At 49.2% G+C, this 13,826-nt stretch overlaps 1 protein-coding gene across 1 annotated transcript in view; it reads left to right on the forward strand.

The window, feature by feature from the left end:
• Col4a1 (collagen type IV alpha 1 chain) overlaps positions 1-13,826 on the forward strand; it is a 105,674-nt gene that overhangs the window by 62,037 nt on the left and 29,811 nt on the right. Inside the window, exons 6-24 of the mRNA XM_040733581.1 lie at positions 43-105; positions 548-601; positions 722-748; positions 1,298-1,381; positions 1,467-1,529; positions 3,255-3,290; positions 3,844-3,885; positions 4,846-4,932; positions 5,317-5,343; positions 5,497-5,547; positions 6,186-6,230; positions 6,314-6,367; positions 7,431-7,472; positions 8,897-8,981; positions 9,313-9,348; positions 10,085-10,249; positions 11,327-11,422; positions 12,577-12,660; positions 12,963-13,033. Of these exons, the coding sequence (XP_040589515.1) occupies positions 43-105; positions 548-601; positions 722-748; positions 1,298-1,381; positions 1,467-1,529; positions 3,255-3,290; positions 3,844-3,885; positions 4,846-4,932; positions 5,317-5,343; positions 5,497-5,547; positions 6,186-6,230; positions 6,314-6,367; positions 7,431-7,472; positions 8,897-8,981; positions 9,313-9,348; positions 10,085-10,249; positions 11,327-11,422; positions 12,577-12,660; positions 12,963-13,033 (1,212 nt within the window). The remainder of the gene's footprint in view (positions 1-42; positions 106-547; positions 602-721; positions 749-1,297; positions 1,382-1,466; positions 1,530-3,254; positions 3,291-3,843; positions 3,886-4,845; positions 4,933-5,316; positions 5,344-5,496; positions 5,548-6,185; positions 6,231-6,313; positions 6,368-7,430; positions 7,473-8,896; positions 8,982-9,312; positions 9,349-10,084; positions 10,250-11,326; positions 11,423-12,576; positions 12,661-12,962; positions 13,034-13,826) is intronic.

Below are 13,826 nucleotides of genomic sequence, written 5' to 3' on the forward strand. Positions count from 1 at the left end.
TGAGTTCCTATTTTTCTGACTTCTTCATTTGATTGGTTTCAGGGTATTCCTGGCCAAGATGGTCCCCCAGGCCCCCCAGGTATCCCAGGATGCAACGGTACAAAGGTAAGCTGAGACCGAGACCCTCCCTTGTGTGTGCATGTAGCTTCATACAGGAGCTTCGGGTGTGGCCACTGGGAAGTGACTTACCTTGAAGCTTGCTTTCTTGGATAAGAAAATGCAGTTTCCCCATATGTAATGTACAGGAAAGGCAACAGTTCCTTTCTACTTGTAGGCTTTAGCCTAAAATTGTCCTTTTAGAGATTTCACCCGGAATCAACTACTAAGTCAACCCTAAATCTGCTGCCCCAAGTCTTTTATGCCTGCCACTCCTGCTGGGGAGTTTGGCGTTCTCTCCATGAAGCGGCACCCAGCATTTCTCTTGTAACAGACCATGCATGCATACCACTAATTCAGCCTCTTTAAAGGGTGGGACACTGATGTCTGTTATGTCTGTTGTGAAATGTCGGGGTGTGCATGCATGTGTGACATCTTCCGTCTCTCCTAGGGAGAGAGAGGGCCTCTCGGTCCTCCCGGCTTGCCTGGACTCAGCGGGGATCCTGTGAGTATATGATTACTTAAATAGGCTTTCGTTTTCTAGCCATTGATTGGGTGCTCATATCTTATCACTGCTAATACTTCTGGAGAAAGAAAACTTACAGATAACCCTTTTCTTTTCTAGGGACCACCAGGGTTACCAGGAATGAAGGTATGTTTATTTCATTTTGTTAAATTTCTCTGGGTTCCTCATAAGAAATCAGCTGAAAACACTCGAAACTAATGTCCTAAACTCTGTTACATGAAAAGGATGTACAAATCCCAGAGAGACTTAGGTTTCAAGCCGTGTGTGTGTGTGTGTGTGTGTGTGTGTGCGTGTGAGTGTGAGCGTGTGTGTGTGTGTGTGTGTGTGTGTGTGTGTGTGTATCTCCCACTGTGCGCATGCTGCGAATCATGTGTGGAATTTGGGAAGTGATTCAGGCATAGGCCACTGCTGTTATTTGATATCCAGCCTGGTCTACTTGGTGAGCTCTAGACCAGAGGAAGAAAAAAACAAAACAAAACCCAAAAAACCAAAAGAAATAAAAACCAAGGTAGATGGTGCCCGAGGAACAATCTTCAAAGTTGTCCAGTGTCCCCAACTCCCCAGGTCTGAGTCCCAGTCTGGGGCCAGTCCCACCCCAGTATTGAGTGGATTCCAATTGTTTTTTACACATCTACCAATATTTGCATCTTTTCTTCCTCTTTTTCTGTCTTCTAGGGAGATCCTGGTGAAATTCTTGGCTACACCCCTGGAATACCGTTGAAAGGGGAGCGAGGATTCCCTGGTAGTCCTGGGGTGCCGGTAAGCCTGGGATGCCCACACCCACCAAGTCACCCCCTGGCTGGACGGCAATATTGTAATCCTTTCTCTTCTCATCCATCCGCAGGGCCCACCAGGCGTTCCAGGACTCCAGGGACCTGTTGGTCCTCCAGGGTTTACTGGACCGCCGGTAAGTCCCAAGGGTAGTCCAAAGATGTGGGACTGACTGGGAATCTTGCCCTGTGGCTTGTTCTCAGTTCAGCCTCTTTGACACGAAGAAGCGTTGCTGACACCTCCAGCTCCCGATTCCCTGATCTGTGAGAAAGGGTGCTTTATACTGTGGACCCTGGGGGTAGGCTCTGCCCTTTGCGCAGGGGAGACGGGTTGCAGAGGCAGAGAGAGGCATATCAGAATTTAAGGGTCAGTTTGGAGCGGGGCACAGACCTGGAGAGGACCCTGAGGTGACCTGAGCACCTGGAGGTGGCCCTGGGGTGGCTGCTCACCCCCAGCCTTGGCACAGCTGACGCTCTTTGTAGAAGGAGGAAGGCTTTTCCTCATTCCCTCATTTTCACAGTACAGAAAAGTTAGTGTGAAAAGACCTGCTTACTAAGAACCAAGCGTGCAAGGAATGCACAGAGGTGATCGCATTTGCGGCCTGCACGCAACCTGACTGGGCATCCTCTCAGAAAGCCTCGGGCTTGTATTTAAAGTTAATCTCTGCCGGGCGGTGGTGGCACACGCCTTTAATCCCAGCACTCCGGAGGCAGAGGGAGATGGATCTCTGTGAGTTCGAGGCTGGGCTGGACCGATAGCCTCCAAAACAATACAGAGAAACCTTGTCTCGTAAAAACCAAAAAAAAAAAAAAAGTTAATCTCCTTTTCTTTTTATATTGTTTTCTCCACATGTGTAAATCGAACCCGTTCGCCTTTCTTTTTATATTACAGAGCTGCTGGCTTTTTTCTTCCTTCCTTCCTTCCTTCCTTCCTTCCTTCCTTCCTTCCTTCCTTCCTTCCTTCCTTTCCTTCCTTCCCTCCCTCCCTCCCTCCCTCCCTCCCTCTCTCTCTCTCTCTCTCTCTCTCTCTCTCCTGCCTTCTTGCCTTCTTTCTTTCTTTAAATGATTGTGGGAAGTATTCTGAACTTTTCTGGCAAATATGGGACCATTTTTTGGCATCACCACAATCTACTTCCTAGAAGAATTGGGCTTTCAAGGTAGAAATCTGCACCCGAAGTGGGAAGATCCTGTTCCCATGGGGAAGCTCCAGCTGGAGGCACTGGCTGGTTCCTTCAGGCCTTCGGCACCCAAGGGGCAGTCCATAGCCTTTGAGGGATTCCCATTCCTCTTTATAACTGTCCTGATGCAAAGCTCGCTGTTTTCAAAGCTTTATAGGTCTGCGTCGTAACTTTGTCTTGCCAACAACAGAGACTTAGGATGGTGTCAGTATAGAAGACTGCGTTAGTTTCTCCCTGGTTGGACAAAATACAAAGAAAGCAGTTTACAAGGAGGACAGATTCATCTCGGCTCAGGGTTTCGGGAGTTTCCAACCACACAGCCCTCGGTTCTGTGGTTTCTGAGCCTAGGGGGAGGCAGAACATTGTGGTGGGCGACATGAGGTGTAGTTGAGACACGCAGAGGGACGGAGAACGTGGGCGGGGACAAGATGGCTCCTTCAAAGTCAACCCTACTGACTCACATTCTCCAGTCACCCCCCCCCCACGCCCACAAGTCCCTTCCGTTATGAATTCATCAGTAGTTGCGCACCCCTGTGCTGCAGCCGCGTCTCAATTGTGCCACTGACTGGGGACCGCCTTCAACAAAAGCCGCTTATTTATTTTGGTTTGGGGTGGAGGGGTACTTCATCTTCCAGATCGTAGCTAGTTTTGAATATTATTTAACTAAAATGCTCTCTCTTACAGGGTCCCCCAGGCCCTCCTGGCCCTCCTGGAGAAAAGGTAAAGATATTTTTTCATGTATTACTCTCGGCCTTAATATAGGACCGTGGTGAGACTACCACGATCCCTTCTGTAAGTTACTGTAAAGAGCTTTGGAAAATTGCCCCATTCTCACCCCTTTATGGGACTACCCGTCAGAATTGCGTATTGTCTGTCCATCCCTCTCTATTGATTGTCATCTGTCAGTCATTTTCCTATTGTCTAGTATCCACCTACTACTCCACCCCCCCTCCTCACTGTCATCATCTTTGAGATTCTCCGATTCCATCTACCCATCCCTTACTTACTACTTTGGATTTCTTGATCACATCCTTACTTTTCCCAGCCCGGAGTTTAACATCCTTACATCAATGAATTCTTAATATTATAATATTTGTAAAAGTCATTGAACAGTCATGGCATCCGTTGTGGCTTTTCTTGCAAAGCCTATGGTGTTTGTAGGACAAAACCATCACTTGAAACCTAACTCCTGTCCAGTCTGTGAGGAGCTTTCAGGATGGCTGGCCAAGGTGTCAGACAGCCTTAATAATAAAGTGTAATTTGTAACCAACAGGGGCAGATGGGCTCCAGCTTCCAAGGACCAAAAGGTGATAAGGTGAGAGAGTGCCCATTGGCTCCTCTGCGTGTTCCTGAGTTTGAAGGGGACGCGGGTGATCTGCTAGGCTTACAGGGTTTATTCCACCTTGCCAAGATTGTGGCACCCAGTGACACGAGGGCACCAAGTCCCCTTATCTGAACAGGGCTCAGTCAGCAGATTCATCAGATCCCAAATTCATTTCAGAAGAGTGAGATTTAAACTTGCCTCCTGTGACTCTACTGAGCCCAGCCCTCTGAGCAGCCATCGTGAGGAGGCTAGGATGTAGGCGGTAATTGTTATTTTTCCTGCCTCAGGGACCAGATGGGTACCAAGGATGTGTGCCTTGGAAGCGGGGTGGCGGTGAGAACAGGACAAACATCTTTTTCTTGGCAAGAAGGGCAGACAGTGGACCCTCGGTCCCTTGCTGTCCTCTCTAGTGGTGTCCCGGGGCTAGACAAAAGGGCACTATCACAGTCGTTGCCTGTCTTTGGGTGTGCAAGCTGGTGTGAGCAGCTGCCATTGAGGATACCAGACGACGTGGTCTGGACAGAGCCTGGGCTGATGCTGTTTACTGTTGAAGTCTTCGGCTCACTCGTGTCTGGTAGACTTGCCCTTCAATTCCAAGTGTGGCTGGCTGTTAAGCTGCCTGAGTAAGAAGAAGTCTGTGGCTCTCTTGTTTTTGGCTCACCCGAAGTATCCCTTTTTTTTTTTGCCAACATCCTCTCAGCTGGTGTGTGATCTCACTGACTCGGTGGTGTGTGCAGGTACATGCCCTGTTGTGCCCTGCGCCTGTTCGGGCTCCTAAGCTTGGGAAACGCACTTCTGGTTGGAGACACCCACTGGTCCGTTTTCCTACAGAAGCCAAGGCTCCCGCTGTGGGAGGACAGTGTGCTAGCGTTTAACTTCAGACTTTACCGCCCTGTCTCAGTTCCTGCTCTATTTTTGTACCTAATTAACCTCTGCTTTTTACATGAACAGGGAGAGCAGGGGGTCAGTGGCCCCCCTGGAGTACCCGGACAGGCACAGGTGAAGGAAAAAGGAGACTTTGCCCCAACAGGAGAAAAGGTATGCCTGACCTACATTCAGCAGATGTCTGCCCGCTAATTTTGGACAAATTCTGAGGGAAAAAGAGAAGCTGGATCAAAATGCAGATTATCTGCCATAAACGATCTTGCCTTGGGAAGTTATAGACATCCTGTCCCATGAACTTGAGTAGGCTGGAGAACAGAAATGCCTGTCCTGGGCTGTCTTGGGGCTATTCAGTGCTGATTTACCAAATGAAGGGTTTCTTAAATAAGCCTGTCACTGGGGAGAGGCTGTGTGGATGGGAGATTTGACTGTTCGATGGGTGATTTAGCCAGTTGGGGTGTTGTAGCCATTAGATGGTCCATGTAGCTATTAGATGGTACTGATCTGTCTCTCCTCAACCCAACCCCTCAATTCTTTCAGGGTCAGAAAGGTGAACCCGGCTTCCAGGTGAGTACTCTGGTCCTGTTTGCCATTGTTGTTTTACGTGAAGGACGATGCATTATGGAGTTGGTATTTCCTACCAAAGCCAGAGTGTGTCTGACTTCACGGTGTGTTCACATTTACCAGCGAGTCTAACTCCCTCTGCTCTCGTCTCTTAAGGGAGTTCCAGGGTTTGGAGAGAAAGGTGAACCAGGCAAGCAAGGGCCTCGGGTAAGTGCTTCCCAGATCTGCCCACTCCTCACTGTGAGCACACTCCCCTCTGATGCCCAGGCTCATAGAAGTGAAATGGAAGGATGGGTCCATCTGCCGGGTTTGCTAATTCCTTCCTCAGACCCCACCAAGTCTGCTAGCAAAAGGAGGCTTCGGAAGGGCTACCTTGTGCCTGTCCCTTGGGGACACCTACCCGGTGTCTTGTGTGGTCAAAATGGGTGCTTAGGTGTTTTTGTCAGTCTTCCTGACACCAAATCTGAATCCCCACGCCCTCGCACGCCAGGCTTGTGTGTGGCTGCGACCCTGTCTGGACACAGCAGTAGAATATCCACCTGGCCGCTAGTTTCCGGGAGCGTCCATTTGTCACCTCCCTGAAGTCATGTGTGGGAAGAAGCAGTCTTACACATCAGCCCCTGTGCTCACTGCCAGTGGCAAAATAACCCCTTGGTGCCTAAGACATTGTAGCCGGCTGCACTCCGCTTTCCAGAAACTGAGCCATCTTCCTTTCCGGTGACCCATCAACCCATGCGGCTCTCTTCTCTGCTTGTGTTGTACCTCACAAGGGAGAGAGATGAACAGGGCCGTGGTGCGGCCATAGTTATCTGTGAAAGACTCACGTCTGCCTTTTTATTGCACAGGGAAAGCCTGGAAAAGATGGCGAGAAAGGAGAGAAGGGGAGTCCGGTAAGTCTCCTCCCTCTGCAGTTTCTGAGTGGGCAAGGACCGCTGTCCCCTCGATGAACACCCTTTACTTTCCCTCCCTTTAGGGCTTCCCTGGTGATTCCGGGTACCCAGGACTCCCAGGCCGGCCGGGCCCTCAGGTGCGTGGTGACGTCGTTTTGAGTTTTTGCCTTTAGTGGGTCATTCATCCTAGAAGCTTGCTCATTTGTTTTCCAGGATAGAGAAGTCTGAACTCAAGGGGGAAAACGTTTCTACACTGTATGAATGCAACACAGTTTGCTAACTTCCATGGGGTTGATGAATTATTTAAAAGAAGGATATCATGTGACATGCTTGGTCAAGCTTCTGTCTTTTTTTGTAGAGATTAATTTTTTTCCTGATTATAAAGAGGAAAATGCAAAGATATAAAGAAAAGAAATCATGGCCAAGTTCTGCCTCTTCCTGTTCCTAAGGGAACACACGCATGTTCCTTCTACAAGATGGGTTTGAAGGCCACACGTTGCCTTCTTAAATTTTAAAAAATAACATCAGTTGATTGGTTGACTGTGTGCCGGCACACACATGTGGAGGTGTGGGTCCTGGGGTTGAACTCAGGTCTTCAGGCTTGATGTCCAGCACTTTTACCCACTGAGCCTTCTCACTGGCCTACGTCTCGCTTTTTAAAATTAATAATGTTTGTTAATAAAATAAGGAGACTCCAATCTATGTGGACATCCATAAATATATAGACATTTTTACCATCTGTGTCTTCTGCTGATTGGGTTCTAGATAATTTTAAACTTGTTTGAAGTCAACACTGGGGTTTATTTTGGAACTTTCGGGGTAAATCCAGACAGAAAATCCCCATATAATCGCCTTAAGGAATTAGAGTTAGAAACTGCTTTGTAGCAGTTTAGAGAAGACAATTCTGCTTCTACGAGGCTCTCTTACTGTCCTTAGGGGAGGCTGCCACATAGGAGGGTGAGCATTGTGTCTTCGGCCTTCCTCTTAGACTGTGTGGACATCTTTATTCCATGTCACCTTTGTGAGACACAGATGAGCCATGCTCCTACCCAGTAACCGAGCCAGGGGAGAGGTTGGGAGAGGACAACGATTTGGGGATTGTGTAGCACCAACTTCTATTTTTCCAGAAAATTCCTGGCCAGCTTTTTGCATGGTCATCTATATGGTCAGGCTGCAAATAACTGTGCATGTTCCTCGCAGGGAGAGAAGGGTGAAGCTGGACTTCCTGGCCCCCCTGGATCTGTAAGTATAAGTGTGCTTGAGATGGGCCCCAGGGTTGCATAGGGTACTCCACAACTTCCCCTTGCGTGATGCTCTTAGCTGAAGTGGGTGCCTGCCATATGAAGTAATTCATAATTTGCTGTGATTTTAATAATCACACCTTTATCATTTTTACCTCTGGAAACGAAAGGCTTTGCACATGGGTAACCTAGCAAACCTAATTTTTTTTTTTCATTTTTCATTTTTCAATTGTCCACCAAGGAAAATTTAGTAGGAGAAGCGGCTCAACCATCACCTGACTGGTCTAACAAAACCACTTGCGTTTTCTAAGTAGTATTCACTCCGTGTGTATTCGGATCCGCTATCATTTCAGCTATTCTGTTCCAAATCATTTTTTAAACAGTAGGCACCCCTGTCCTGTTTGCTGGGGTGATGGACTGTGCCACTCGCCGTGTGGGTAAGGGCTTGGGGCTTGAAGCCACATTTTAGAAACAGGACTGCTGCCCTCTGAACACCTTGATGCGCCCAGCACACAGGTGGCTCGCCCCTCATCTGTGGCTCACCCCAGAGTGGGCAGGTCCTCATCTCAACCCAGTCCCACCAACATGTCTTATTTAGTTAGTTTGTAAAGTTTTTGCTTTATTTATTTTTTTAATTGACTTGGAATATACAGTGATTTTTGATACATGTATATGTTGTAGAATGGCTGAATCAGAGCTACTTGGTGGCACTTTAAGGAGTGTCCTCTCCCTTAGTTGATACAGAGAGCTACTTAGTGGCAATTTACTGAGTATAGAGAGCTCCTTGGTGGCACTTTGTGGAGTATCCCCTCAGCTGATACAGAAAGCTACTTGGTAGCACTTTAAGGAGTGTCCCCTCACTTAGTTGATACAGAGGGATACTGTAACAATAGCATCCATACTTGGATCTGCCGTTTTTTTCCCTGCACTATGGGGAATTCAGGATCATGGTGAACCAGGTTTCCTTTTCTGGGTGAAGTTGGCCATGCTTTCTTCCTGGTCTGTGACTGTGATTTTCAGGAAGTGCCTTCTTGGTTTTTTAAAAAAGAAAAGGCATAAAATATTCTCCAGTAAAAGGAAAACAATAGTGTGTGCCTCTGCACTGTACATCAGAAAGATACTGACGGGCGTTCCTCTGTTGTACTGTGAAGCAAGCCATGCATTTCATGGCTTGGATGTATTTGCACATCTTAGACTAGGACTTAGTGACTTGAGTGAGGCCATCGCTGCTGCCGAGGACATTGTACAAACAGAGCAGAGCTGCCTGGCAGTCCTTGGTACTCATTCTGTAGCTCTCCAGACCCTTTCCTACGTCCTCACACACCGCCTCTAGCCTTTTGCATCCATTTTCCGTGAGGTAATACAGTATGCTGTACAGTGTGCTGTTATACTCCTTTACCAGCATAGATCCTTGCCTTAATTCAGGTGATAGGCACCATGCCGCTGGGAGAGAAAGGAGAACGAGGCTACCCCGGAACACCAGGGTTAAGAGGGGAGCCGGGCCCTAAAGGTAGGCTGCAGCTTGTCTGCTTTCTTGTTCCCTCCCTCCCCTCCCTCCCCTCCTCCCTCTCCTCCTTCCTTCTCTCCCTTTGGAAGCCTGACTGGCAGTCAAGTTGTCCTTCCTAGCTCCCAGCCTCACTGTCATATGAGGTGCCCAGGATCCCTTTTCCTCCATGGCTTCCTGAAGACGTTGTCTCTGCCCGGAATGTTCTGGGAGCTCCAGTTTGGTCTTCTAGGTGGTGGATGCCTTCTAGACTGGCTAGACTATGGAGAGAAACAGAAAATGTCTACCACATGAACAACCTCTCCTCATTTTGTCCAACTCTTTTTTCCCTCTCAAGGTTACCCCGGAATCCAAGGTCCACCAGGCCCTCCAGGTGAGAATCCTTATTTCTTGTTGCACTTTCTGTGTAGTTTATAGCCCGTGTGTTTGTCACACACCCTGGGCATGTGCATGAGACAGGCTGCAGCTTATTACATACAGATCTCTCTAGTTATCAAAGCCCAGTGTGCCCTGGTGTGTGTTTGCTTTATATTTCATAGACATAGGCTTACGTGTGGACAGCAGATGCATGTTTCCCAAGGGACACTGATTCGTCCTCTGGGCTGGCCCTGTGGGTGCACACTTTGCCCTTGCAAGTGTCTTGGCTCTGCCAGAGTTCTTCCAGCTGTTGGGCTGTGGTTCCCTCTGAGACAGGCGGATGGCATGGCATCCCCTTGCTGTCCACCAGCTTCTCTTTCTGCTCTGTACTGTGTGGAGGCTTCCAGTGTCCTGTCTTTACCGGGATTCACGTTAGCTGTATGTGACCCGCTGAGCTGTACTGCCCGGGGTTCCCACCACCAACCTTCTGGACTACACCAGGCCACCTTGTATGACCCCCGAGCACCTTAGCATGTAGAGTGACAGAGTGGGCTCTGCATTTCCAGACCTAGCCTCACCTGTCTTGCAGCCTGGTCCTGCTTGACCTCAGGACTTACTGGGTTGCGCTTATGTAGACGGTCCCCTCGGTGAGGATCCCAGGAGACATTTGATCTTGGATAGACGGGGGGACTCTCTGCATGGCCGTCACACTGCCTGTAGGCTGTTTCCGTGAGCTCCTGTTCTCCTTGCAGGGTTCCCTGTTCCAGACCAGGTTGGTGCCCCTGGTTTCCCAGGAGAAAGAGGAGAAAAAGGTGACCGGGGATTTCCAGGCGTGTCTCTACCAGGACCAAGTGGAAGAGATGGAGCTCCTGGGCCTCCTGGCCCTCCTGGACCCCCTGGGCAGCCAGGCCACACAAGTAGGTGCCCATATGTGTTCCCAGGAGTTCAGGGCAGAGCTGGGTGAGCACTATGCTTGCTGCTAGAAATAGTGCCATGTAAAGGCTTGAGTGGCTTTATGCAATTAACTATGTTACAAAAAACCAAAACCCCACTAACTATAGAATAGGCTTAAAGGGGAAGTGACACTTTAACCAGCACTAAGTCTCCTGGCATCGGAGGTTAAAGGTAAGCAGGGTGATTAGTTTCACCTTGATTGACAGCTGAATGTATTCTGCTTCATGTAGAGACCACATAATGCTACAAGGGGACAGACTGCACTAGAACGCGTCAGGGCAATAATGCAGACTAGATGGAGATGCACATGGGGTTTTCCTATGTCAGCTTTCAAGAAAAGCTGAGCGTGAAGTATAAGCTCGCGATTGGCTTATTGTGATGTCACGATCTCATTTCAATAATTATAAGAAAGTTCTAGGTCAGATTTCCAGAGTACTGGGTACCTCTGGGCTAAAACCAGCAGGAGCTGTAGCGGGTGTCTGCAGTTAGGAACCCCATCTGGGGGTGATGACCTTTGTGGGCTGCAGATGGGCGTCGGCAGTGGGACCCCCTGTGTGTGGTCAATCACAGGTTTATGAGCTTAGAGCTCTGGTGATGTTGATTCCAAGAACTCAAGCCCGTCTGCTGGGAAGGAACTTCCCAGGATGAGGCTGGCAGGGAACACAGATAAGGGCCAAGGGAAAGGATTGAATCCAGATAGGCGGCTCCTTTGGGAAGGAACCAGTGTAAGTTGCTGGTGGGTGAATGGGCAGATTATATGAGGCTTTATGGGACTTCCGTCTGTTTTGTGACTTTTGAAATATGGGAAATGAGGATGAGGCCTGGGCATCCTGGAGACATTCCATCCAGAATGGCCTGTTCTCCGTGTTGGTTTTGTTTTTCCAAGTTAAAAATCACAGACTCGGTTAGAGAGAAATGACAATTGAATTTCTAAAGCATTCAAATCAGCCTGACATATTTTGGTTTGCTAATCAAGGGTCAGATTGGGAGACATTGAAAATGCCTGGCTATGTCTTACAGTTTTTAAACATTTCTTTCAGATGGCATTGTGGAGTGTCAGCCTGGACCACCTGGTGACCAGGGTCCTCCTGGCGTTCCAGGACAGACTGGTTTGACAGGCGAAATTGGAGAGAAAGGTAAGCTATTTTAATTTAATTAATTTTTAAAAAAACGGTAGCTGTGTTTGTGCTGGTCCGTTTCCCCCATTGGCTGGCTTGGGCTTTGTCAGATTAGGGTGGGCACAGTCCCTGCTGCTTCCTTTGGGGGTCCTCCACTCCCAAGAAGATGCACTCCGCAGCTCAGCTGAGGTTGTCTGATGCTGTGCCTGTGATGGGGAGTGGGAGGGGGGAGACTCAGCCTTGAAGCCCGGATAACTGTCCTCCCCTCATTCCCAGGATCGAGAACCCAGTCTTGCCGCTGTGTGAAAGTCTCAACTGATACCACAAGCTTTCAATTCAAAGCTTGGGAGTTTCCTTCTCAAAGGACATACATCCTTTCTTTAAGGCAAATCAGGGTCCTATACTTGTGACACTGGCGACCTTTCAAGTGTTTGCGCAAGCGGGCCAGACAACTCTGCTGTTGATGGATTAACCAGCTTTACTCTGGGCTCTCAGTTTTATCTCTAACCTTTCAAGTGTTTGCTGTGATGTCAATGCAGGGCACTGATTTATCTCTTGAGCAGTTGGTTCCGGAGACCGGGGACTGTCGGTGCACGAACAGTGCGAGCACTGACTTAACACGGACTAAACAATGGCATTTCAGTATTTATGTGCTTGTTAACCTCGGGGCAGAACAAACTGGAGCCCCATAAAACCAGCCCCATGGTTGGCCATTTCTGGCTTGGATCATAAAGAATTTTGGCCCTTTAGAAGTCTAAATGTTGCATGGAAAATACCTTCAGAGGGCATCTTAGGGCAGCCATGTGACTACCCTCATCATGCACTTTCTACTTACTGACATTAGTTACTCTGTTGTTATTATGGACTCAGGGTCTGGAGTTCTTTAAGCTGAAATTGTGTCCACCCACCCATCCTCTGACTCCTAGGAGATGCGTGTGTGTGTGTGTGTGTGTGTGTGTGTGTGTGTGTGTGTGTGTGTGATGGAGGTGAGAATACCTCTCTAGCGGGCAGTGCTGTGGGCCAGAGTGATGCTGGGGAAGGGAAAAGTCTGGCTGGAGCATCTGAAGCACTCTCTCCTGTGTCCATCCTCACAGCACCGCAGTCTCCGCTCGGCACATCACACGTTAAGCGTACACTAACATACAAGAGGCACTTCTTGTTTCTTCCCTCAGGTCAGAAAGGAGAAGGCTGCCTTGCTTGTGACACAGAAGGACTCCGAGGCCCTCCTGGGCCACAGGGGCCCCCAGGAGAGATTGGTAAGTGGTAAGGTGTGGAATGTACCACGTTAGAGATGGCTTTGGGGTAAGATGCCAGCTGACGGGGTGTTGGTGTTGCAGGTTGGGGGGACGGACACTGCATCTGTCTGTCTCGCTGACTTATGAACATAGCTCACGATCACTCTCCTGAGCCTATCTCGACAGCTTTAGTTTTATTTATCTACTACCCTGGATGTTCCCCAGACAGTAGTCTACTTCCCAGAAAGATTTTGATGTGGTTGAGTCTTGGGGCAAAGGGTTTTGGAAGACCGGTCTCACAGCTGCTATCCTCCTGTCTCTAGGTTTCCCCGGACAGCCAGGGGCCAAAGGTGACCGAGGCCTGCCTGGCAGGGATGGCCTTGAAGGATTGCCGGTGAGTGCACTGTTGGGAGATCATACCCATGTTTGAAGTCGTCACCATAGAAACCACAGCAGTGGATTCTCATGTGTGCTCGCTCAGCGTGTTACAGGAGCTGGTCCTGTGACTGCGGGTACATCCTTCATTCATGCTCACCTGGGAGACCCAGAGGACACAGTCCACGTCCCAACAGCCATCTAACCTCCTTGCTTTCCGTGTTTGGGCTCCACCAGGCGGCACAGCGTCCTTCCCACTGGGTCTCAGGTTCAGAGGGTGCCACCGGTGACCACTGCCTGTGGCATCCCCTTTGCAGTCCTAAATCTCGTCAGGGATGGGTTCAGCCTCAGAGCGTTTGTGGAGGGAAGGAGAGAGGCGACAGTCCACGTCACTGTCACGTGTTCTGTAGACGTCTTTTCGCGGTCTGTAGGTGAACCCAGAAACTGATAGGGAGGAGGAAGAGGGAAACATTCAGCGGCACAGAATTCCAGCTGCTCAGCTTTGTCCTGAGAAGAGCAGGGTTCACCTTGCATGTGTACTGTGCACACGTGGGCTGTTTGCAAGCTTTTCTTCCCCCCTCCCCCACTGGCTCTGTAAGCCTTGCCGGTTTCTCTCGCTCTTTGCAACTCTTGTCTTCTTTGTGAGAAATCTAAAGTTGCGTATTTGACCTTACCCTTTAAAATCCTTCACTTTTGGATATTGCTCGATGAGGCCAGGGAAGAGCCAGAGTCAAAGCAGGACGGAGGCAGCCCAAAGGACGTAGTGGCTTCCTGCTTTTGAAGTCAGGGCCTGGCTCTGGGTCCCAGAATGG

This window comes from Mesocricetus auratus, unplaced genomic scaffold (genome assembly GCF_017639785.1).
Source record: "Mesocricetus auratus isolate SY011 unplaced genomic scaffold, BCM_Maur_2.0 Super-Scaffold_100031, whole genome shotgun sequence".
Lineage (NCBI taxonomy): Eukaryota > Metazoa > Chordata > Mammalia > Rodentia > Cricetidae > Mesocricetus > Mesocricetus auratus.